This window comes from Hemibagrus wyckioides, linkage group LG16, assembly GCF_019097595.1.
Source record: "Hemibagrus wyckioides isolate EC202008001 linkage group LG16, SWU_Hwy_1.0, whole genome shotgun sequence".
Classification (NCBI taxonomy): domain Eukaryota; kingdom Metazoa; phylum Chordata; class Actinopteri; order Siluriformes; family Bagridae; genus Hemibagrus; species Hemibagrus wyckioides.
This window is the reverse complement of record NC_080725.1, coordinates 12,042,832-12,065,656: the sequence shown is the minus strand read 5'-3', so window position 1 is coordinate 12,065,656 and position 22,825 is coordinate 12,042,832. Positions and strand designations below refer to the sequence as shown.

The following is a 22,825-nucleotide window of genomic DNA, read 5'->3' as shown; positions in this document are numbered from 1 at the left end:
GATTTATACTTCAAACATTACAGCTATTGTAACATCAACACTTATAGACAAAACCAGATGATCTGCAAGGAAACGAATTTCTGTTGCTACTTAAGAGTGTGTCAATCTGCTAATGTACATCGCGAGCCAAAAGGCTGAGAGTTTGTTTTTTCTTTGATTCGGGATCTTGCTTCTATGATGTAGAAAAGGGGTGTGAAGGAAAATAAAACGTTACCGTGGGTTACCTTCTCCAGGGTCTGTCGTGTGTTCAGTGGGAACCTCTCAAACTTGTTACTTGGACCACTTCCTTTAATCATTACACTGTAGAAACAGCAGATAGTTTATCACAGATGCATTGTTTCTTCTTTGTTTTTGTCTGTTAAAAGATGTGTTGCACATGCATTTCTGATTTGCAGTATTTGCAATATCCAGATATTATACACGAAACATGACAACCCTGCTCGTGGGACACAGACCAGCTTCATTAATATGATACGAACAGACAGTGCACTGTACATTTATTGTTTGGTTTTTTTTCCTCTCTGTCTGGGGTTTGTTTCAGCAGCCAGAAATATACATCATTTTTACAGAGCTTCAAAATAACCATGTTGCTACAAGGCATTACAAAGAAAGTTTTTTCAGGGATTGTGTGTCTGTCGATCTTTCCAGAACACAGCTGAAGTAAATCTGATCAAATGCTTTTCAGCGAGATTTATCCTGAATTCTTGAATAATTAGCTGATGAACTCTGTCATATTAGACAGGAAATAGAAAGCTTTCCGGAAAGTTCCATGAGGCATCTGGTTCAGGAGTTGAATAGTGGTTTTGTTTTTGTTTTTTTCTTTACTGCAACACTGTTTTAGTTTTCTCGGTGCCTTCTAGTGTATCCAAAGCATAATGGTATAAACCATGCCTAACTCTGGTTTGCTACAAATTATGGCTGCAGGTTAACATTGTTTTATTCTGAAGTGTTGCTCACGAGGTCTCTTCTGAATTCAGTTCACTTGCTTGTGTCATCTGTCCGAATCTTACACAGGCCCTCATGTAGGTCAGAGAGGGTTAAATTCTCACTTCAGTACCAAAGCAGATGGACCTGGAGAAGCTTCTGGAGCACTAATCTATATTTAGAGCACTAGACCTGCTTTGCTCTCTATTAAAGTAATCTTCAATGCGCAGGCTGTGGAGTCGAAGCCAGCATCCGGTGTCCTTCAGACAAACGCAGCTGGGATACGAAGCTGGGATACAAGCATGAAACAGCCAGCATCGAATAACACTGAAGGACAGAGAGAGAGAAAGAGAGAGCGCTGGACGAGATTGAAGTGCACTTGTTTTGCATTCAGCCGTGGCCCATGAGATAATCAGCAAATGGTTTTCCTCACAATGACGAAGCGCTGCAGTGTTTTTTCTCTTGCTGACTTACTATCTCGTTTCTTATTGTCTCCGACTTTTATTCCTAACAGAAATGCACGGTTTTAGCGAGCAGCTCGGGTTTTTTTTTTTGTTTGTTTATTTTTTAAATAAATAAATAAAATAGAGTGAAATTAAATTTTAAAAAAGGCCAGGTTTGTTTGTGCTGAAACTTCAGTTAAGCATGGAGCCGTTTAAACTTTTGGCAAGTTTCACATGAGCAAAACAAATACACGCTGGAGTAATGGGTGACGTCTCATCTTGGCTGAAGGTCCTAGTCCAACTGTATGACTTTATGCTGTGATGAAAAAACTAGGATGACAATAGGGATTTAATTTCTGCTTTTACATACACAACATTCCAGCTGACCTCATGCTAGCTAGCTCACTAGTAACAAGCACTAACAACTTCATATCAACTTCAGTTTCTGTTTTGATTATTACGTCCCATCATGTTTTATTCCTTAAATAGCTTCAATTTCTTAGCTAACTAAATACTCATGTACAGTAGCTATATGTCACTGACTAACCTAAACAATTTTGCTAATTCAGATTTTTCTTCAACCGTGTCCAACTACGCATGATATATGAACTATGTACAAGGTATAAGCATCATTTTAAGCAGCATATCCACTCCGGTGGGGTTGTAAGCGGAGCAACAGTTAAAGCCACGTCCAGCCATGTACATAGAAATAGCCTTTATTGGTCACATATACATTACTGCACAGTGAAATTCTTTCTTCACATATCCCATCCTTGGAGGTTGGGGTCAGAGCTCAGGGTCAGCCATGATACAGCGCCCCTGGACCAGAGAGGGTTAAGGGCCTTGCTCAAGGGCGCAGCAGTGGCAACTTGGCAGTGCTGGTGCTTGAACCCCCGATCTTCTGGTCAACGACCCAGAGCCTTAACCACTTGAGCCACCACCGCCCCTACATCCGTATACATGACCTGGTTCACGTGCTGTTCTTTCAAATTTTGCAATGCTAAGCAGATCCTCATGTTGGAATGCTAATCCAAGTTTCAATGCCAATGAATAAATCGGAAGAACCAGACAAGACCGGGTGTGGTCAGGGTGGAGAGAGACAAAAATAAGGATTTTTATATACACGTGGAAAATTACAGTAGGGCTGGAGTATGTTTCATACCCTGTACTTTCACTACAACATGCTGTAAATAGGAAAAACTCTGCATCACTGACCAAGGCCAAGGTTATAATCTATAGTGTCTCTTCTCATTCTTTTTACAGACAAGATCTTACAAAACACTACCAATATAGCAGCGCTGCTCTTTCACCCGAGTCACCATGCATTATACACACAAAACGGAAAAAGTTATCAGGTTCAGAGCCGCAGTTTTCTTTCTAAATGGGTTTAAAAAATTTCAAGATGCTTTGCTGACTGTTCTGCCACTAAAGAGGCAGGAAAACTGCAGATGCTTGTTATTATGATAATCATAATTATTATTAAGTGCAAGGCGGCATGAGGTTCCTTGACATCGGTCTGTTCTCTGGCAGGCTGGTCCCCTCAGTGTGGTCAGATTCACTCTGGCACTGCAGTGTGGTTGAGTGTGTTTCCTCGCTCTGACACTTTCATTACCTGAGAGAGGCAGTCAGAGGAGGGTCTTGCCCTCACCAAGGCCTCCACATCCCACTCGCTAATGGAACTCCCTCGCTACAAATCTCCTCGCTCACAGCTCTGAGCGCTGCAATAATTATAGCGCTGACCTTTTTCTGCAGCGCAGGACCGTTTTCCTCCTGACACGCTCTTGTTAAATGACGCTGAACTTTTAGTCATGATGCAGTTTAAAGACTTTTGGTAAACAAATGTTAGAGTTTCATGGAAATGTTGATGTTTTTGTCCTATTAAAATCTATTCCTCTCCTCAGTAACTACTAATAAAATAACCAAACTACTAATGTGTCCAGTACTGGAAAGATAGAAAATTTATCAGTTGCATTAAATAAAAGTGAAGTGTCTTCTGTAATATTAAGAGTAAAAAGTAATATACTTTATGAATTTTGTAACTATTCCCACCACAGAATATGTTGCTTAAAAACAGCTTACATCTCAACATTTAGGGGCAGGGTAAGTATCGTAAAATTTAGGGGCGGGGTAAGCAGTGTATTTTTCCCGACGAAATTTATACAAAAATCAAAAGAAATCCAACCAATCAATCCTAAATCCAAAAAACCTGGTGTAGTATATTTTTTACTGTACAGAAAACAAATGAGACAACAGAAAGATATATATAAATAAATAAATAAATAATTTTTAAAAAAACAGGGAAAAATGATGCTCATTTTCTTTGGTCTGTACAAACAAGATTTTTGATCTTTTAAATATATTTTGTTATAGTTTTGTTACATTTCTTTGCTTGGAATATAAAAGTATTTTATATTTGAGTCTTAATGTGTGCTCGCAAAGATGTAAATTGAATTGGGGTTTTTTTACCCACAATTTCACAGAAAACTTTGTGAAAAACTTTATCAGTCAGAAGAATAAAAAAGTGGTAATGTGCCTCCTAGAGGCTGAAGGTTTAATGGATTTGGATAATAAATGACATCAAATCTATCACATTTTAATATAAATGAGACGAGCCGAGGTTGGAATCGTGAGAACACTACAGGAGAAAGAGTTCTCTGTTCTGTCTGAAGTCTCGGGTTCTAATCCGCCAAGCTGCCGGTCAGTATATATTCTACCAATAATATACCACCATGATGCTCATGAGCTGCTTCATCATTGGTCTCCGTGATTGCTCAGTTTCCTCTCCCTCTCTGTACAATGTTCTCCATCTGCAGGTGCTGAATGTGACGTTGGAGGAAGGTGAGAATGTGGTGCTGGAAGACCTCGGTGGCCTTGAGCCCTCCATCCTGGCCAACAAATCTGGGCTGATGAGAGGGCTAGTGATGAAAAGCTCCAGCAATCTGATCTCCATCCACTTCACCAGTCAGAAGCAGCCAAGGCCAGGATCCCTGCTGGTGCGCTACAGAGGTGAGGCTTACTCAAGAACACTCCCATGTGCTGGTACTGATTCTTGCAAGATCTCACGAGCAGTTTATTTCCCAAATGTAGTTGATTAGCTGTAATGTCTGAAGGTAGGAAAAAAAAAAAAAAAAATCAATACAGTGTTGCTAATACTAAAATTAGCCATTGACAAATCCTAACAATGTGTGGGGTCTGACTTTTCTTCAGTTCCCCACGGATATTAGTTTGCATTTACAGTAAATCAAACAAAATGGTGAGAAAAACTAATAACCACCATTTTATCACATCCTGTTGTATACAACCTCATTAAATGTGTATAGAGACATAACGAAGAAAAAAGGTTTTGGAAGAAGGTCAGAGGTTGTTGGTGCCTCTTGTTTGTGTTTTCAGCTAGCAGCAAAGCTAGCATGAAGTCTAACGTGAACCAAACAACCAATTTTCACAACTATTTGTGTGTCTCATGTTAAAACATCCAAATCAACAGTGGAGGTCGCTATAGGCTCGCAACAACCTACACAAGTAACCTGTCTCTTGTTTATTATATCATATTGTATCATTACACACTCACCAACACTTCTTGTTTCTGACCGACTGCTATGTCTAAAAACAGCAGTGCAGGCATTTTGAATCTCTTTACAAAATTTGCTAAAATTACATCAATCAGGCAAATGGATTCTTTAAAGCAGACAGTGAGGTGACGAGCGTGAGAGTTCTGAGAAAACAGCCATGACCATCGACTGCACCGTCACAATTATGAGCCAGAGGCAGAGTGTCTTTATGTAGGTTAATCCAATCATCATGCTTAGATCCATCCACGGTGGGAGTGGAGGATGAGTAGCATACAGGGACATGAGGAATATCTGTGTTCAAGGTCAGACACAGATGAAAGGCAAAAATCAGATGATGAGATGGGAACATGTCTGTACCCAGCAAAAACACCAACCCATTAAAATCAGAAGAACAAGAATGCAACGTTTTGCAAAACAGGCTAACAAAGAAGTAAAGTCAAGGGTGAATAGTTAGGATGTTAGGAGTTTAATCTGTGAAAACTACTGAAATGAAGATTACACTTGAATTAAAAATTGTCAAAAAGATTTGAGTTTTTAAATTTAAAGTTTATAGCTGAAATTGGAACATAACTCATGTTTTGGTTAGGGGAGGGGTTAGGGTTTGTGTCTGGGGGAGGGGTTATGGAACAGGGTTAGCAGAAATGTTTTATGGGGTGGGGTTAGGGTTTTTGCTGCGGAGGGGAGGGATTAGGGAACAGGCTTAGGGTTAGGAGAGAGAGGTTATGGGAGGGTTTATAGGGCAGGGTTTGCATTAAGACTCATTTGCATACAACTGAATGAGCCACATCAACTCCAGCTGCTTTATACATTCAAGATTATTTACTTTTCAATAAAGTAACTTAATGTAAAAAGAACAAAACTTTTCTTGAACAAAAAAAAAAAAAAAAGAAGATTGTTTATTGCATTTAAATCATAACTTGGTATGGGAAGTGAAATTCCACCAAGAAACACCACTAATTATATTTATACTGAAATGATGCGTGATGCATTTAACGGATTTGGTGATGTTTTGTTGAATTTTTTTTTTTTATTCCTGTGAGAAATTATGGCAGTTATGTCTAGTGCAGTTGCAAAAGAGTTTGATATGAGAAAAAGATTTTAACCAAAAAAAAAAAAAAGCTTCACTCGACATGGAAGAAAAGATGACAATGCTGTAAAAGTTGGAGTCAGAATTTTGAAACACAATATAGCATTGTGCCGAGTCACACCTCCACTAGTTCACGAATTAAGAGATGATTAGCATAATGGCACAGCATCCAAGTTAAAGCTGATCTGTTTGAGTAGCGTATACAGATGAAGATAGAAAGCTGGACACTAAAGCGCCGCTGCATCACTCTCTTTAGGCAGAGTGAGCTGAATCCCACTGTACCAATATCAGCAGGTTATCAGCCTGCATTGTGGGTAATGTTGGAAGTTAAAGATCACATGTTAATTAATAAAGAGTAATATGCAAGATGTCCAGGGTGAGTAAAGGAGGTCTAGATGCAGATGTAAGGAGTTAAAGGTCTGGCTTTAATTAAAATGACAAGGTAGGACAGGACAGGTCGTGGCTTGCTACGGTTTGAGAAAGGACAAAACGATTCTCGTGTTCGATTGGTTTTCCTGCTGCACGCTGACGACTCTCGACACATGTAAACACGCGCAGCTCATGTTAGCGAGAGGCAGCTGTCATTTTCGAGGCGTAATTACATGGGAGAAGAATTGTGCTAATAGACATTTCCAGAGCAGTCAGATCTGCACTGCTATTCCTCATAACACCACAGAGAGAGCAAGAGAGAGAGAGAGAGAGAGAGAGTGAAGTGCAAAGCGAAGGAAAGTAATAACCCGGTGCACGACTAAATTCTATTGTTTCCAGAAACTAATGAAGTATGACAGGCTCGCGTTCTTACACGTCTCTAATGTGCCTGTTGAATAAGATGCCGCTCACACGTTCCTGCTCTTTCCCTCGGTCTCGTGTGCTCACTTTGTTGTTTTCTCTTCCATTCTTTAGTGTCTTTAGTCTCTGATAACAATGTGCAGTCATTACACACACACACACCCCCTCTCATCCAATTCATTACTTCAATTGTATTGTCCTAGAATTTTTTTAAAAAAAAATTCTTGATACGGAAATCCACTGATTACTATTATGTAGAGTTCATAATGTCTGTTTTATTCTTTTTATATTTAATCTTTGTAGGATCAGAGAAGCTCCTTAAAACACGAGACCCTTTTTAAATAATTGAGTCGTACACTGTGTGTAAAAGCAGATGTTAAAAATGAGCAGTGTAAAGTTAAGTGTATGCTTCAGATGTCTTCTTAACCACAGTAATGGAAGGTCAGCTGGGTGAAGGATTTCAAAACTGTGGAACAACGATTCATTTGTTGATTAATTCCCTATAATAGACAGCACTAGTAGCTAACTAAAGCATTTTGAGTGACCATTCACTAGGATGCAACAACAAACCCTTACCTGCAGTTTATAGTGAATTTTAAACAGCTTGTCGTCAGGTATAAAGCTCATCCACAGTAAAGCATTACCTCTGCTCCTGATTGATACAAATCAAACCTTATTGTTTTTACAGCCACACAGCGTCCACTGGAGTGACTACATGTCAAAGCAAGCATGCGTTACGCTGCATTAAGCTCCTTATAAACTCCTTTATAAGAACGTGGCTCAGGTTCGTTTTGCCGAGTTACCACCCCACTGACGTGTCCAACTAAAGCCGTTAACATGAGCAAATGCGTGAGTTTGCATTAGTGAGATACATTATGGGTCGTGTGTGCTCATCGGGAGAGCGCCGCAGGAGGTGATGAGCTGACTGTTTGCTCATCGTTTGCTTTAAAGAGTTCATTTATGGAGGTATTATGGAGAACGACGGCTGAGATTTAATTCAGATCCAGCACTGTGAAGCGCTTGGTTTGTGGAGGATTCTGCCAGAACATCATCTGCTCCATTTGAAATCAGGAGCAGGACGTTTATCTAGTGATACATGCGTTTTAGACATGCCTTGAAGTAGCATAATCGAAACGTCAAAACCTCATTCAGAAACCAGCAGCATGATCCAAATACCACTCAGTTCACTCAAAAGGTTCCTCAGGGGCTTGTTTGCTTTAACTTCTTAAGCTTCTACTTACAAAGCTGTCTGCCAAAAGTTCTGCATATCATTCATTATATAAAAGGTATGCATCTAACCATTTTTCTGACAAGGTTCACCAGTTGACCATCACTATCTCTGACTGCAGGCTGGTCAACCCCCGAGTTGAGTCTCTGCTCATCACAGTTAACTATCCAGCTTGTTGCTGCTTAAAAAAAAAAAACCACCACTCAGGTGTCTAGCTTTTTTTTCCTCACTTTGTAGCTCAGGGGCAATTATGACAATTCTGAGATGCGACTTGACACTTCTGAGGTAATTAGACAAAAACAGTATTAGACAAGCTAACCTCCTAGGTTCTAGTACTTAGCCAACATTTTATACACAATCCTACAAGAAGCAGCTACAGGACTCTAGTCAACCTCTCTTTATTTACATAGTGGCTGGAGAGAGAGAGAGGGAGGGATGAGATTCAGCATCCATGCTGCCATGGTTCACAATTGTACGTTTTCAGAGTGCATAATGTGAGTGAATGTGTCTGGACATGAAGCAGCGATCATGCTGGGCGTCAGATATGATGATGAAATTCTGCCGTGCAGTCTACCAGACGTGGAAATTCATCAGCAGAAATGAACAACATCAGCAGAAGCTCATGGACAGATTTCAGAGGAAATGAACTACTCTACCATTCATTTTCAATTCATTTTATCTTTACAGCCAGTAACGTAGTTTTCATTTTTCTTAACTGTTCATCAGACACAGTGTCTGATTGTTTGATGCATTGTGTATGGATCCTGGCAGCTCCTCTGTTGAACACTAGCAGCCTTTAAATGGAAAAAGTTACTTGAAGCATTTTTCATATTATCCAAGTTTATATACTTGGATGATAATCATAATAATAATAATAATAATAATAATAATAATAAAACAACTATTACTATCATTATTATTAGTTTTATTATAATTACTTCCCAAAGAGAACAACTGTTATACAGGTGCACAAATCTGAATTGTAGAATGATTTTCAAAAACTGCATTGCAGAAATTGGAGTTGAGTTAATTTGAGTAGAGATGGCCTCCCAGATCCCATGGTGTACATGATCACAATGTACAAATTATGCTAGAGTTTAAAAATAAATAATCAATCAGAATTCCATTTAAGCTGTATTACATATGTAAATCCTATTTAAAAAAAAACATTACATATAAAACTCGACATGTCTAAATGTTTCAAATCAAGTTGAGTTGCAGAAATTTGAATTGTTGAAATTTTAAGAAAAATTCTTGCATGAACTTTTTTCCCCCAAAACAGTTCTGAACAGTTCGAGTGCAGGAGCTTTTTGCCTGAACTAACAAATTATGTTGAAATTTATAAGAAATTCATAAATTCTGCATTTAAGCTGTTACAACGATTACATACATAACCATTACATATAAATCTAAAAAACATGTAGATATTTGAAATTCGAGTTGTAAAAATCTGAGCTGCGGAAATTTCAGTTATAGGTATCTAAGATTCGGAAAATTTTGATTTGGAGAAATTCGAGTCGCAGAAACGTGCATTATATAGGTACGAGTTGAAGAAACGTGAATTATATAGGTACAAGTTGCCTGAATGAAAGTCCAAAGTTTAAAAAGAGTTCCTGTTCAAGCTGTGTCGCCAAATTTAGTCATACTGTCTCATCTTATAACTGGTATATGAAAAACGTGTCAGAACGAGCGCAGGTCCACGCCGCAGTCTACAGAGAGACGGATCTCAACACTGTGTAATTAATATCTGTACATCAGCAGCTCTTAGAGGAGTGACAGCAAAATGATTACTGCGGTGCTGAGCTTAAGAACCTGGGCTGCTGAGATCCGTGTGTGTTGCTCATATTTCCTTCATAGTGAGTTATTAGATGTTCAGTACACTAGATTGAACCTGATTGCACAGTCATATAATCGTAGCGATCAGGCTATAGAGCATGGAAGTGGCTTATTACATTTGTGACAGATAAGGGACATTACAATCTACACAATTCATTCCTCACTGGCCATCACTTCCTCTTAATATTAGTATGCACCATTTCCACACACACACACACACACACACACACACACACACACAATTAATACAATCTAATTGCTTGTAATTTGCTTGCGAAAAATCCTTGCAGGTGATTAACAATGGAAGAAATCCCTGTTGAGCTAGGCAATTTTATTCTCTCTAACCCTGTGCATCCAGAGCATATCATCACCCAGATTTCATTTCACCCAGAAGAGGTTTCACATGGTTTGGAAGATTAAATTCGGTGAAAACAATTAAAGCAATCCTGCATTTAAAACCAGCTAAATAAATGATTTTTTTTTCTTAAAAAAAAAAAATATATATATATATATATATATATATATATATATATATATATATATATATATTTGTGTATATATGTACATATATATATATATATATATATATATATATATATATATATATATATATATATATATACACACACACACATACACACACATAAGCTTATGAGATTAAGCAATTACACCTGCATGCCATCAGGACACATCTTTAAAGGATGTTGATGAACAGAAAGGAAAACACTTTGAAATTTAAAAATAAAATAAATTTAAAAAAAAAAATCAATTAATTCATTAAAGAAATCCAAGCAAATGCATTGTATGCACTCAATATTTTAAAGGGCATATTTGTTAAGCAAAATATGTTGTGTGAAAAATATTTAGCATAAAGCAGACAAACAAGGTATTTATTACTCCATTTGCACATTTACAGTTATGAGTGAAGAACTTCGCCATGAGAACACTGATGTTCAATAACAATATTTTAGGACTCATTTACACTTCCATAAAAAGATTTTATATCCTCAGGTAGTCTTAAAAACAACTAACCATTTTAGAAAAAAGGCATTTCAGAGTCTCTTCCCCCAGGTTTCTACACATTTCCATTAAAACAAACGGATTTTTGTGGAAACACATCCTTACCCCTGGAATATTAAACAAGCACGAGGACAACGATCATGTGACCAGTCATGTGATATACATCTGTTTTCTTCCCAGAATAAACCATTAATAATTTGTAGGCAGTTATTCCCTGTTATGGTCGGCACATCCATCTCAGCAAAGCAGAAAACAAGCACGAAGCAACAAGTCAAAGCCACCATCACTGCATAAACAAACACAGGCTCGGCGGCCATTAAAGAGAATAAGAGCTAAACCAGACTACTCACTCATTTTGGGGTCAGTTCAACACTGTGCTTTAACTCCAGATCCATTTCCTCTTTTTCCTGCTCCATGCTCCTCCTCAGAGACTTCCTAATTATCTTCTGCATTGAAAACCTGCTGCCCTGTTAGAAAGGAATACAAAGGGATGTAATTGGACCTCATTAGTGGACTCTAAATCACCTGCTCAGATTAGACGCAAACTATGGGGTGTAAAGCACATTTCCCAGGATTCTACACAATCAGGAAAAACAAGCATTTACCTTCCATTTAGGAAGGTAAACCACAAGGTTTATAGTTCTTGCTTGTTTTTTACAACCCCAAAGTTTTTTTTTTAATTAGAGATTTAAAATCTATTTTTAAATAATGGGAATGACTGTGGGAAAATTTCCACTTGATATAATATTTAAACGTTAAAATGTTAACCTAAAGGTTAAACTTACAATCCAGAAACTGTCTTCTGAATAATGTGATTTTTTTTTTTTTTTTTTTATTAAATCCAATCCACAGTTTGAGAGAAAGCCAAGGTTACACAGTCACAATACACCTGACACCTGTAGCTCTGCCCCCTGTGATTGGGTTTGTAGTCCATTGTATGGTTGTATTTTCTGGGAAATGGAGTTTGTTTGTATATGAAGTAGTTGTTTAAAACAAATTGTAATCAGACACAGAAAATACTTATTAGATGTTCCTGAGCTCTAAAGCCACATATGACAGTAAAAGAAGAAGAAAATGCTTTCTATAGAGGTTTTTATACAGCATTTATTTAATGGGTTTTATTGTGTGTTTTCTTTTTCTTGTATATATATATTCTAAAAAAAAAAAAAAAGCTAGTAGTGTAGGATTTAAGAGCAGTAGTGGTGTTGAGGTGAAAAGAAAGCAGTTAAAGGATTGGTGTGGAGTGCTCTGTACCCAGGTGTGAAAAATACAAAGAATTCATTCATCATTCATTTCCCTTCCTCTTTTCCTGTTGGGAGTTGCAGTGGCAACAAGCTGAGAGGCTTGGCCCAGACTTCTCTATCCCCAGCCGCAAATTCCAGCTCCTCTTGGGGGATCCCCAAACGTTCCTTAGGCAGCTGTGAGATATAATCTCTGCAGTCAATCCTGGGTCTGCCCCTGGGTCTGTGTCCAGTACAACAAGCAGCTGAACTGTTTTTTTCAGCTGTAAGCTCCATCTTCCACACTGAATACAGCAATGTGCAGCAGCTCTCATTATGTGTTGACTCAGTTCATCTACTGCATGTACAGATACAAACAACTGGAAGAAAAAACAGTAATTTGGTACCTTTCACTGAACTGGGTTGCCAAATTGGGCTAGGTTTGGAACAAGGTTGTGCATTTGTTTTTGTTGTTTGTTTTAGGCCAATCATTTTAAAGCAAACATTAGGAAATTAAATAGAATCGATTTCCACAAACACACTATGCCAATCAAAGTGTACTGTAAATGCAGGCAGAATATCTACAAGGTACAGAACAAGTTCTGTTTCTAAGATATTTTGGTCAGATTAAAAATCAGCAGAGGATAAATGACTTAGAAGGTGATGATAAAAAGGCCTACCCCAGACACTTCACATCAGAAATGCGTACACACTGTGCTGAATGTCGAAAGATTGAAGGAAGAAAATTGTTGCTCAAGCTATTTACAAGATTTTCAGGTCACAAATGGGCTGAACATTTTGCAGAGATCTTGCTACCTAGTACATAGTAAGCTCTTAAGCTAAAAGTTTGATCTGTAAATATTACTTCTAAGGTTGATGCACAAGTATTTATTTCAGTTACAGCTTTTTTGTTGTTGTTGGAGTCTATTGTAAAAGGAAATAGAGCCAGTTTCTTCTAATAAAGCAACACAGAGACAGACAGACAGATATTCAGCCAGACAGACATGAAGAGTGTGCAGTGCTGTCATCAAGGCTACTTTAAAAGAATCTGAAATCTAAGATGGTTTTGATCCGGTCCCAGATGGATTCAAGCAGTTTGAGATTGTGGCATGTCACGAATGAGGCAGTGTGAGATGGAGATGAATCTGACAGCGAGCGATTACAGTGAAATGAGCTTTATGCGGCGCATCAGTGACACGCTGACAGCAACAAATACGAATCAGCCTTTGATACAGATGCGACATGTTTGTTGAAAAGGTTCGGAAATAGCCTAATCACCGAAACACTCCCACTTTGCCTGAACTGGGAAAAGCATTAGGCCCTGACAACGCTTGCTATCTGGCTGAGCGTGGACGTGCCTCAGAGTTTCTCTTCTTCACAGATTCCATGATCAATCACTTCAAAAACATTACATCAAGCCCTGAGTGTGGCAGTGACTCCGCACGCCTGCTACAGGCAACCGGGAACTCGTTGGGATTTTTCTTTATTTTTTTTAAATAACAGAACAGATGTTGCATTTAATTGTTGGATTTTTGGAAAATGAAAGATGTATGGGTTTGACAGAAGGCACATGCTCTCAAATATAGCCCTGCATCTGGAAAGCGTCAGGAGGCTGATTGCCACATCACACATCATATCACACCTTCAAGAAATCTAGATTCCACTTAAACAAGGAAGTCAATTTGTTTGCATGCTGGAACAAGATTGGCTCTGATATTTTATAATGTGTTCTGTTTTCAATTCTGATTGGACAGAAGGTTGATTTGTTTTCTATAACTGTCAGGAATTCCAGCTTCAAGGCAAACCCCAGATTTGTATTACTGCATATGGGATCGTTTCCATAGTAACAACATACACAGGGACTTTTCACATAAACCTATAGTGTAAAGGTTGATGTGAAATTTCAGTGAAAAGAAAATGTAAAGTTTTTTTTTAACTCCAAGAAGAGAAAATAAAAACGAGAGTGTAAGAGAGAGATGGAGAGATGTTCTTTTATCTGCTTTCTCATAAATGATAACAGGAACAAAGCTGTTACGCAGACGTTCCATGGTACAAGACATAGCCGTAACAGATAAAAAGGAAGACACGTTGTTAATTAAGGAAGAAAACATGTTAAAACCCCACATTGCACCCCCATGAGGACACAATCCACTGTGCCATCATGCCATGTTGTTGATTCATTTCCTATAGCAGTGTGTCCATGATTCTATTATTCCTTACATAATGCATGGGAGCCACATACTTAATTTGATTCTGAATTTTCTGAGATTTTTACAAACACACATACACACACACACACACACCCTTCCCCCCGGTTTATATTCGCTGCCAATTTTCACTCTTGGAAATTAATTTTCCATGAAACGATAATAAAACACGTGCCATAAAGTTTAGGGTGTTTCAATGTTGCATGGCAGCTCGGAGCCATGCGTAATGCGATAAACTCGAGCAAACACACAGTCGCACAACTCAAGGGTGTCTGCACCACCACCATCTTGGTCTCTGGAGCACTTCACCCGAATTTCCCCTGACGTTTGTACGGTTTGATTGCGTACACAGGGATTACACAGTGCTCAGAAAGCGGCAGAGGGAGGCCTTGGACCGCTTTATTCCGCCTTTCAGGCTGCTGATTTAAAAGCGTCTGCGAGCCCATCCAGTAAAACATTGCACTTAGGCAAAGATCAATAGAGCTGTCCCTGAGAAAAGAGATTAAATCGGAGAGATGTATTGATGTTTATGTGCCGGAGGTTTAACACTCAATTCAAATGGTCAAGGGCTCAATAAACACTGGAGTGTGGAACCGGGCCTGTCCTCTCAAGCACCATGTCCCCTGTGTCCAGTGAACTCATTCCAGCTTATTGCCATAGATTTATAGGTGTCTTGGCTGGATAATCCTAGCTTCGCTGTAAGACTATGGCATGTTTGCTTCATGTTATCTTCTATATTTAGCTGCCTTGCTCATGACTAACCTTGTTTCTATTGATCCAGATGCTGTTTTTTTCCCCCTAACCCCAAATGTAGTCAAACAGCAGTCAAAACAAGTTTTGCTTTCACCGTTTGTATCTCTTTTTTTGCGCTGGAGTCGGTTTTACTATAAAAGTCTGCCACAAAACAACACCCAGTCCTTCAGTGATGAATAGTTTAAGACACAGTGGGACTTAGTGTAATCTATAAAACATGCAAAACTATTCCGCCTAGACTCCGCTTCAGAAACCATGTAGCTAAATTCCAACACCACCAGGTTTTGGAATACACTATTGAGGTACCACTTGGGAAGCACAATGACGCAGAGTAGCTCAAACAGAATAATGCGGCTGAAGACAAATCACTTGAAAGTTTTCACGACTTTTTTTAAACGTGACCATTTAGAAACTGTATAGAGTTTCTAAAAAAGATAACTTACAGCAAGTAAGAGTGAGGAAAGCGGCTGATGATCTTATGTAGGAATATTAATGCTGAATAACTGATGATAGAGAGAATCGGATAGCTAGCAATTCATTTACTTATTCTTTTAGCATTCTAAATGTTTTCATGTAAACTTTCATGCAATCTTGTGGAAATACAACATACTGTATGTAGGTGCAATTTTTAACAATTGCTAAAACAATTGTTTATTTGACTTTCTTGTGATTTGGGTTGCTGTTGGATGCAGGTTTTGGCTGATTAGTATAGATTTGTTCAGAATAAAAATCTTTCTTTCTTTATTTTTTCAGCTTCAGTGTGTTAATCCTTGGTGCCACAATACGAGAGGAACAGCTAAAAAAGACAGACGAGATTGTTCTAAGCTTCAAACTTCTTTAACGTGCCTTAGGAGGCTTTCTATCAGTCTCGGATCAGCGCTGAGAATATTCCCTATTCTACGACGGGTATATTATAACACGCTGGCATCTGTTGCCTGCAACCCCACCGGCAACTAATCTGCCCAACCGCGCTTGCTGTGGAGTCATTATTAGTAATTGCGAGACAATCAGGCTTTATGGGCTGCAAAGCACCGTGACTTACCGAGGAAATGGAGACAGCAAGCGCCTGTTATTTAATTCTCCAGAGATTGGGTGAACATTAAGGCTCGCCTCCGGCACCCGTCTCGCCAGGCACGCGCCTGTGCTCAGATAGGGCTGATGGTCTTAATAAAGATAAAATGATAATAACCTGCCTGAAAGGGGGCTGAGCGTTGAACGTGAACCTCTGCGGATGGCCCGGGGGCGGCTGGATACGCGCACTTAGTGCCGTCGCTCTAATGGCTTCATCGTTATGAGCAAGAGGCTGGTACGGGCTACGGATCTACGTATTTGTGTGTTTTGGGAAAGGGAAGTGAGCGAGCACTGTGCAGAATCCACAGTGTGGACATAAACAATCTGATCACCTGCACTGAAAATTGGCCAAACTGCTGTAACTGCTGTAAGTGCACTACTCCACTTCAAATGGCCGGGACCAACATCCATTTGGCTATTATCAGAGACAACAACACGGCCCATAAAAAGCATCACTCAGCTGGAATAATTTTCCCAGCCATGTAATAAACACACTTTCAGCTTGTTGCTGTCTGTTGTCCTTATTAAGTTTGATTGCCTCGCGAGATCTCCTCCTGACTCCAAAGCTCTTCTTGGCAGGGAGATGAGTCAGAAGCTGAAATCGCCTCCTGAAGTGTACTATCTCTTAATGCACGGTGTCGGGTGTGCAGCGGGTTATGAAAACCTCAGTCTTTAATGTTGATTTGCTGTGCAGCCGTGAGGAGAGAGAGAGAGAGCAGAGTTTAAGAAGCACTGATTATGCCATTCCATTGGGGGTTGGAGATGTTTTATGTATCAGCCGCCTAATTCCACGCTGCTCACTCGTCTGCACGTACTGCTCCTGCTGTGAGGCTGAGCTGTAGGACACAATAGAGACTGTCTGAGCACGGGAATGCAATTATTATCTAGCTCATAGTACAGAAGAGTACAGTGAGCCTAACCATACAGGGGGAGGTTAAAAAAAAAGCCAGGGAAGTGATGTCCAATTAGGTCTTTGACTTGGAGATGATTAATAATTGCTAGTATTGATTCTTCTCCTACTTCTTCCTGTGAAGCAGAAATACACCATTTAAACACACAATCATTCACTTATGTCTCGAGGCAATTTAGTTGCTGATTCACCTATTAACATGTTTTTAGGAGGAAATTAGTGAACCTGACAGACCTGAGGTGAGATAATAAGTTGTTCTACTGCTTCAAGGCCACAAACGATGTCAATATTTTTATGATGTGGCCAAAGTCATGGACAACAGTTATGCAACATGATTCTACAATAATAATACACAATATGTCCATACTGCAGGTCCATCACACGCATGTGTTTAGGTTGTGTCCTTAACACACAATTATCTAGAATGTCTTTGTATGATGTAGATGTAAGATTTGAGATTAATATTTGCCATTTTAAGAGCTAGGAAGCCCAAACCTGTCCCAGCATGACAAAGCACCAAGTGAGCTCCATAAAGACACGGTTTGCCAAGACTGGAGTAGAAGATCTTTAATGTCTTGCACAGATCCTCTGATTCATCCCCACTGAACACCTTTGTGATGAACTGGAACAGTGTTCACTAATCCTCCTTGACTTCCTGACCTCACTGATGCTCATGTGACTGAATGAGCAGAAATACAAATGATTCACAAACTAATGAAATGTGTTCCCAGAAGATTAAAGGCTGTTGCAGAAGTAAAGATTAGAATTACAATGTGTGGTTATGATGGTCAGCAGTCCACAATTTTGCTTCTGGATATAGACTATAGTGCATTTGGATACCTATGTGGGTCATTATTTAGCAGGAACAAGCCTTCCCTTGAGAATTTTATTCAAATAGTTGAAATTCCAGGCAATTCTAGTCCCATTCCCACATTGGAGTCACCTTCATTCCAACTCATGCCCTCATTATACTAATTTGTGGCACACAGTAACTCAAGCTCTGCATTGAACCACAGACCCTGAAGCGGTGAGACCGTAATGCTAGCCAGTGCACAACTGAGCCTCCCTAATTAGTGCTCATAAACTAATACTGACTCAGTAAAAGCCTGGACAAGTGACTGATTTTTCCACCCCCCCCCCCAAAAAAAAAAACAAGTATCGTTGATCCCCTGTGGTTATGTCACTTCTAAAGATCCTAATGGTCTGGTCTGTGCCACACATTTAAACAGAGCTAGTCAGGAATGATGCAAGCTGATGCAGAGTGTCGGGGGAGAAAAGGACAGAAAAGGATGAAAAAAAGAATGAAAAAGTTTAAAAATCATTCAATAACTGTGGAAAAATGTTACTTTCAGACCATTTATCGCCATCAGGGCGATTTATTAGCTTTGTAACTTAGTTGTTTATCATAACAGCTAGTGTTCATTCCGGAAACATCCAGAAGGTGCTGGAGATGTTGAGAGTTCCTTCTACATTCAGTCTGGGTTTTTTTTAGTTTTTTTTTTAAAGAGGTCAAGCCCATACAACCATTTGCTGAGGTGTCACACAGACATGCTCATTTTTATGCTAACTTAATAAAAGTCCTTAGACTTTTTGCTATTTAACTGTACAACACCACTGGCAGAATTAAGTTTCTCATGTGTTGCTTTCACTCGCATTAGCATTGCCAGTTAATTAAGTTAGACACTGACAATACATTTCAGATTGAAGTTTTTCCAAAATGCTAGCTTGTGTACAACCCTATTGCCAGCAATTACTAGCCAAATGAAAGCTAACAATCTGCAGGATTCACGTCGATTCGATTATCTCCTGAGGATACAGGAACAGGGGATCTTAAATTGTTCGTTCAGCATTACTGATATCTGAATTATTTCTCCTCACCCTCCTTCAGGAGAAAAGTGAGAGATTTGAATTAGTGTTTGATTTTAAGACGCTCTTGTAAGAAAGGGAGCTGGATATTTGACAGCATTTCTGACAGGCTTTTTTTTGTCACATTCTTCAATGCAGGTTGGCTAACACAAGCTAATGGACTATATTTCTGAAAGGATTATTAGTAGAGAATTTTAGGTCATAGTTATAAATGCTAATCATTTTCACTGCTAATCCTAACTAGCTAGCAATCCTTAGCTAACTGCTAATACCACTGCTAGTTCTAGCTAGCTGGCAAAAGTATGCCTGAGAGGATTCAGAAAATACAAAAGTGTTCTGAGAGGATTCAGAATAGTGCACAAGCTAAAACCATGCTAACGTGTTTCGTCTAAGAACGAACAGTTAGAGAATGTTTCAGACTATTTCATTTCTGCTGACCCAAAGCAGATAAGGAGAGAGGGATTGATTTGGCTTCTCACGCTACTGTGACTGCATATCGCTGTGTGAGTCCTGATCATTTCATGTCAGATAATTTTGGCAACACTGGAAATGATCCGAGTCATTCGTCTTAGCACACACACACACACAGCATTTCCATGGACTTGTCAGTTGCTTAGACATACCAAATACGCTCGACCTCCTTCAGTCTCCAGATGTGACTCTGCAGTAACACACACATTCTCACACACACACATACACACTCACTGAAAGCATGTTTTATTTCCTCTGAACCCTTCCTCTTGACCTCTTGCTGGAAGACTGTTTGTTCTGAGGCGCATGGTGTGATGGGCATGTTGCTCTCAGGACACAGAGAGTTAATGGGAACGTGAGGGGAAACGTAGTCTGATCCAATTAGTCTCCGTTCTCCCCAAATAGCCCCAGTGCACACATTATGCTGTATTAGTGTGTAGCAGGATCATAATTCTCGCTGACCTTTTCCTGTTAGCGCTGGCTGGAGCAAGCTTAATTATGATAGGTAATCGTTATATTCCATAACACTGACATTAAACGACCGCAGAGATTTAAAAGGCAGCTAAATGCCAATATTTATGACCCTTTTCTCTTGCTGTGCTTTTCCATCAGCCTTTGTTTTGAGCTGTGCTTTCCCACAAGCGCTGGCTAATGGCGAGGTGACTGTGAGCAGCCTGCATGTAGGAGGAGAGGCCTATTTCTTCTGTCTAACCGGATACCAGCTCCATGGCGTGTCGTCTCTGACTTGCCGCAACGCCACCACGCCATACTGGAGCGGCAAAGAGCCCAAATGTGTAGGTAAGGAGCCACTTGTTTATTTCACTTGCAGTGTACAGTAAGGTAAATTCCTTCTTTTTATTACCATAGAATTAGCAAATACACAAAATGTTGTTATCTGTGCTAATGGCATGAAGGTGACTGATATTTACTGAAAGTTTAGCATCATCACTTAAGCAAATTTTTTTTTAAATTCTTTATTTCTTTCCTAAGCTAATTTACCGCTAATGATAGCTAGCTTTTTTCTATTAGCTACCTTGACAGGATTGCACAAAAAATGCTAGTTCATATTAATACATGTAAATAATCTTTGCTGCTATCTGGCTAGCTAACTTGATTTTTCTTTCCATTTTAATAAATGTTAAAGATTCACAACTGCTCTTTTAAGACACCTAGCTAAGATAACTCGACAAGATTTCTGAGAGGAATACTTAGCAAATGATTTGCAAATCTGCAGGGTGAATGCTAGCTAGCTGGGGAAAATATGCTAACAACAAGTTTTTTAAATGATTTATGAATCGATACATTTCGATCACCTTTTGAGCTGTTAATCTTTGTTAGCTGATTACTATTAGCTGACATAGTGGTGTGATGCTATGAGGATTTTGAAGTAATTCTAAAACATAATCAAGAATTTCACTACTAATTCTAAACAGCTGGCTAAGTAAATTGTCTGGAAGTTATATTTACAAAGATTTACCACTGGTGAGAAAAAGCTCACGAGGCGCCGAGAGGAATTTGAAGTAATATTGATTTGTATCTAATTCCAACTAGCTGCCTAACAGAAACCAACCTGCCGAGATTCCTGACAGTACGATTAAGCTGTATTCATAAATCTGGCGAATAAAGGAAGTTGTGATGGAGCAGAGCCGTAGCATTGCGTCATTGTTGCTTAACACGGGCAGTTCTATAGCACCGTAACTCATGATTGATTAGCTTTTGTCTGGATAAATGACCCTTCATAAATCTCTGTCCTAAGGGCCATCTGTTAAGGTGCTCGTTCCTCGTCTTGTTGTCAGCGTCAGTAATAAAGATTAATTCTAGCCTTAACTGTATTTGTAACAAACATTTGAAACACACTTGGTTTTTGTTTTACCATACACATATTTATTTAGGTATCCATGCACTTTTAGATCCACAGACAAATGTTCAAGCCAATAAAGAGACTGCATTTCACTCCTACACACTAAAACACTATCCTCAGCTTCTTTTCTTATTAAGCCTGGGTTTTTTTTGGACACAGTAATCTATTGCTTCTTGTCACTTTCTTCTCCCACTCTGTGTGTGTGTGTGTGTGACTCTGGTAACAGCCTCTTGTGGAGGGATGCTTAAAAATGCCACTCTGGGCCGCATCGTCTCTCCGGGGTTTCCCGGAAACTACAGCAACAACCTGACATGTCACTGGGTTCTGGAGGCCCCCAGGGGCCACAGGCTGCACGTGCACTTTGAGAAAGTGGCTCTGGCTGAGGATGATGACAGGTAACCTCTATATTTTTCTGTGTAGGTCTGATTGTGTTATCTCAGGATTTCTCGATTTCATTTGAGTAATTGGGCGTCACCCGCCAAGCCTCACGCACAGATACTTGATGTGTTCTACTGACACTGCAGTACAGTCTCAATCCACACCTCAAACCTTGCCATGCTCCCAACTGCATTACCCACAGCGGCCTGCGTTCGGCGTTCGGCATTCAGCATAATTAAGAGCATCCCTCCCATGCAAATTAATCATGCGACCGCGGAGGCTGTAGCAGAAAGTATGGGAGAGAGGAAATTTAATTACATTTTCAGACTGTCTCGAGGCAGAGCTAACAAATGGCTCTTTAATGAATCGGCTCCAGTGTGGAGCCCAGTGAGACGCTACCTCCGTAGATGAGATTGAAAAACATGAAAAAAAGACAGACTTAAAAGCCTCGACGCTCTTTTGATCTTTCCTTTTCGTTGTCACTAACAATTGCGATGATGCCTAACACCGATTTTTTTTCTGCACAGGCTGCTGATCAAGAACGGGAACAACATTGACTCGCCTCCTGTGTACGACTCTTATGAGGTAGAATATCTTCCCAACGAGGGGGTGGTGAGCTCAGGGAGGCATCTGTTTATCGAGTTCACCACGGACGAGACGGGCACTTGCACTGGCGCTGCCATACGATACGAAGGTACTGACCCTTCTTACACAGTTAGGATGTTATGACGTGTGATGCCTGCTGGCAAAAACGCCACATTTAAAATGAAACCACTCAGTCACACAGTCTGTCTAGAATTAAATTCAGGTGAACGCGAGCCAGGAAGCAGTCATTTCATCCCGAATTATATCACCATTACCTCCCTACCCGTGAAAAAAATCTTCTCTCAGTAGTTTTATCCAAAAGAACTGAACTATATTTGCTCTCAGAGCTTACGCAAAGCCTCTCAGCTCTTAGCTTATCACCTTAACAGCAATACCCAGTGTAAGAGGTTAATCCTTGTGGTCTGTTCCCTGCTTAGCAAATGATTACATTTAATTAAAAATAGCAAGTTAAACCTGTCCTTCATGGTCTGAACTGCTGCTGTAATGTTGAAATTTAATTTTTAATTTTTTTTTAATTTCACTAAAAATACGCTTGAGTCATAATTAATGTATTAATTTAACACGAATAGTATTAAATTAATGTTGG

At 39.4% G+C, this 22,825-nt stretch overlaps 1 protein-coding gene across 3 annotated transcripts in view; it reads left to right on the top strand.

Annotated features, from left to right (window-relative positions):
* sez6a (seizure related 6 homolog a) overlaps positions 1-22,825 on the top strand; it is a 108,277-nt gene that overhangs the window by 69,082 nt on the left and 16,370 nt on the right. For all 3 annotated transcript variants that reach the window (XM_058412798.1, XM_058412797.1, XM_058412796.1), the window contains exons 4-7: positions 4,181-4,373; positions 20,007-20,192; positions 21,482-21,650; positions 22,161-22,327. In XM_058412798.1, the coding sequence (XP_058268781.1) occupies positions 4,181-4,373; positions 20,007-20,192; positions 21,482-21,650; positions 22,161-22,327 (715 nt within the window). The remainder of the gene's footprint in view (positions 1-4,180; positions 4,374-20,006; positions 20,193-21,481; positions 21,651-22,160; positions 22,328-22,825) is intronic.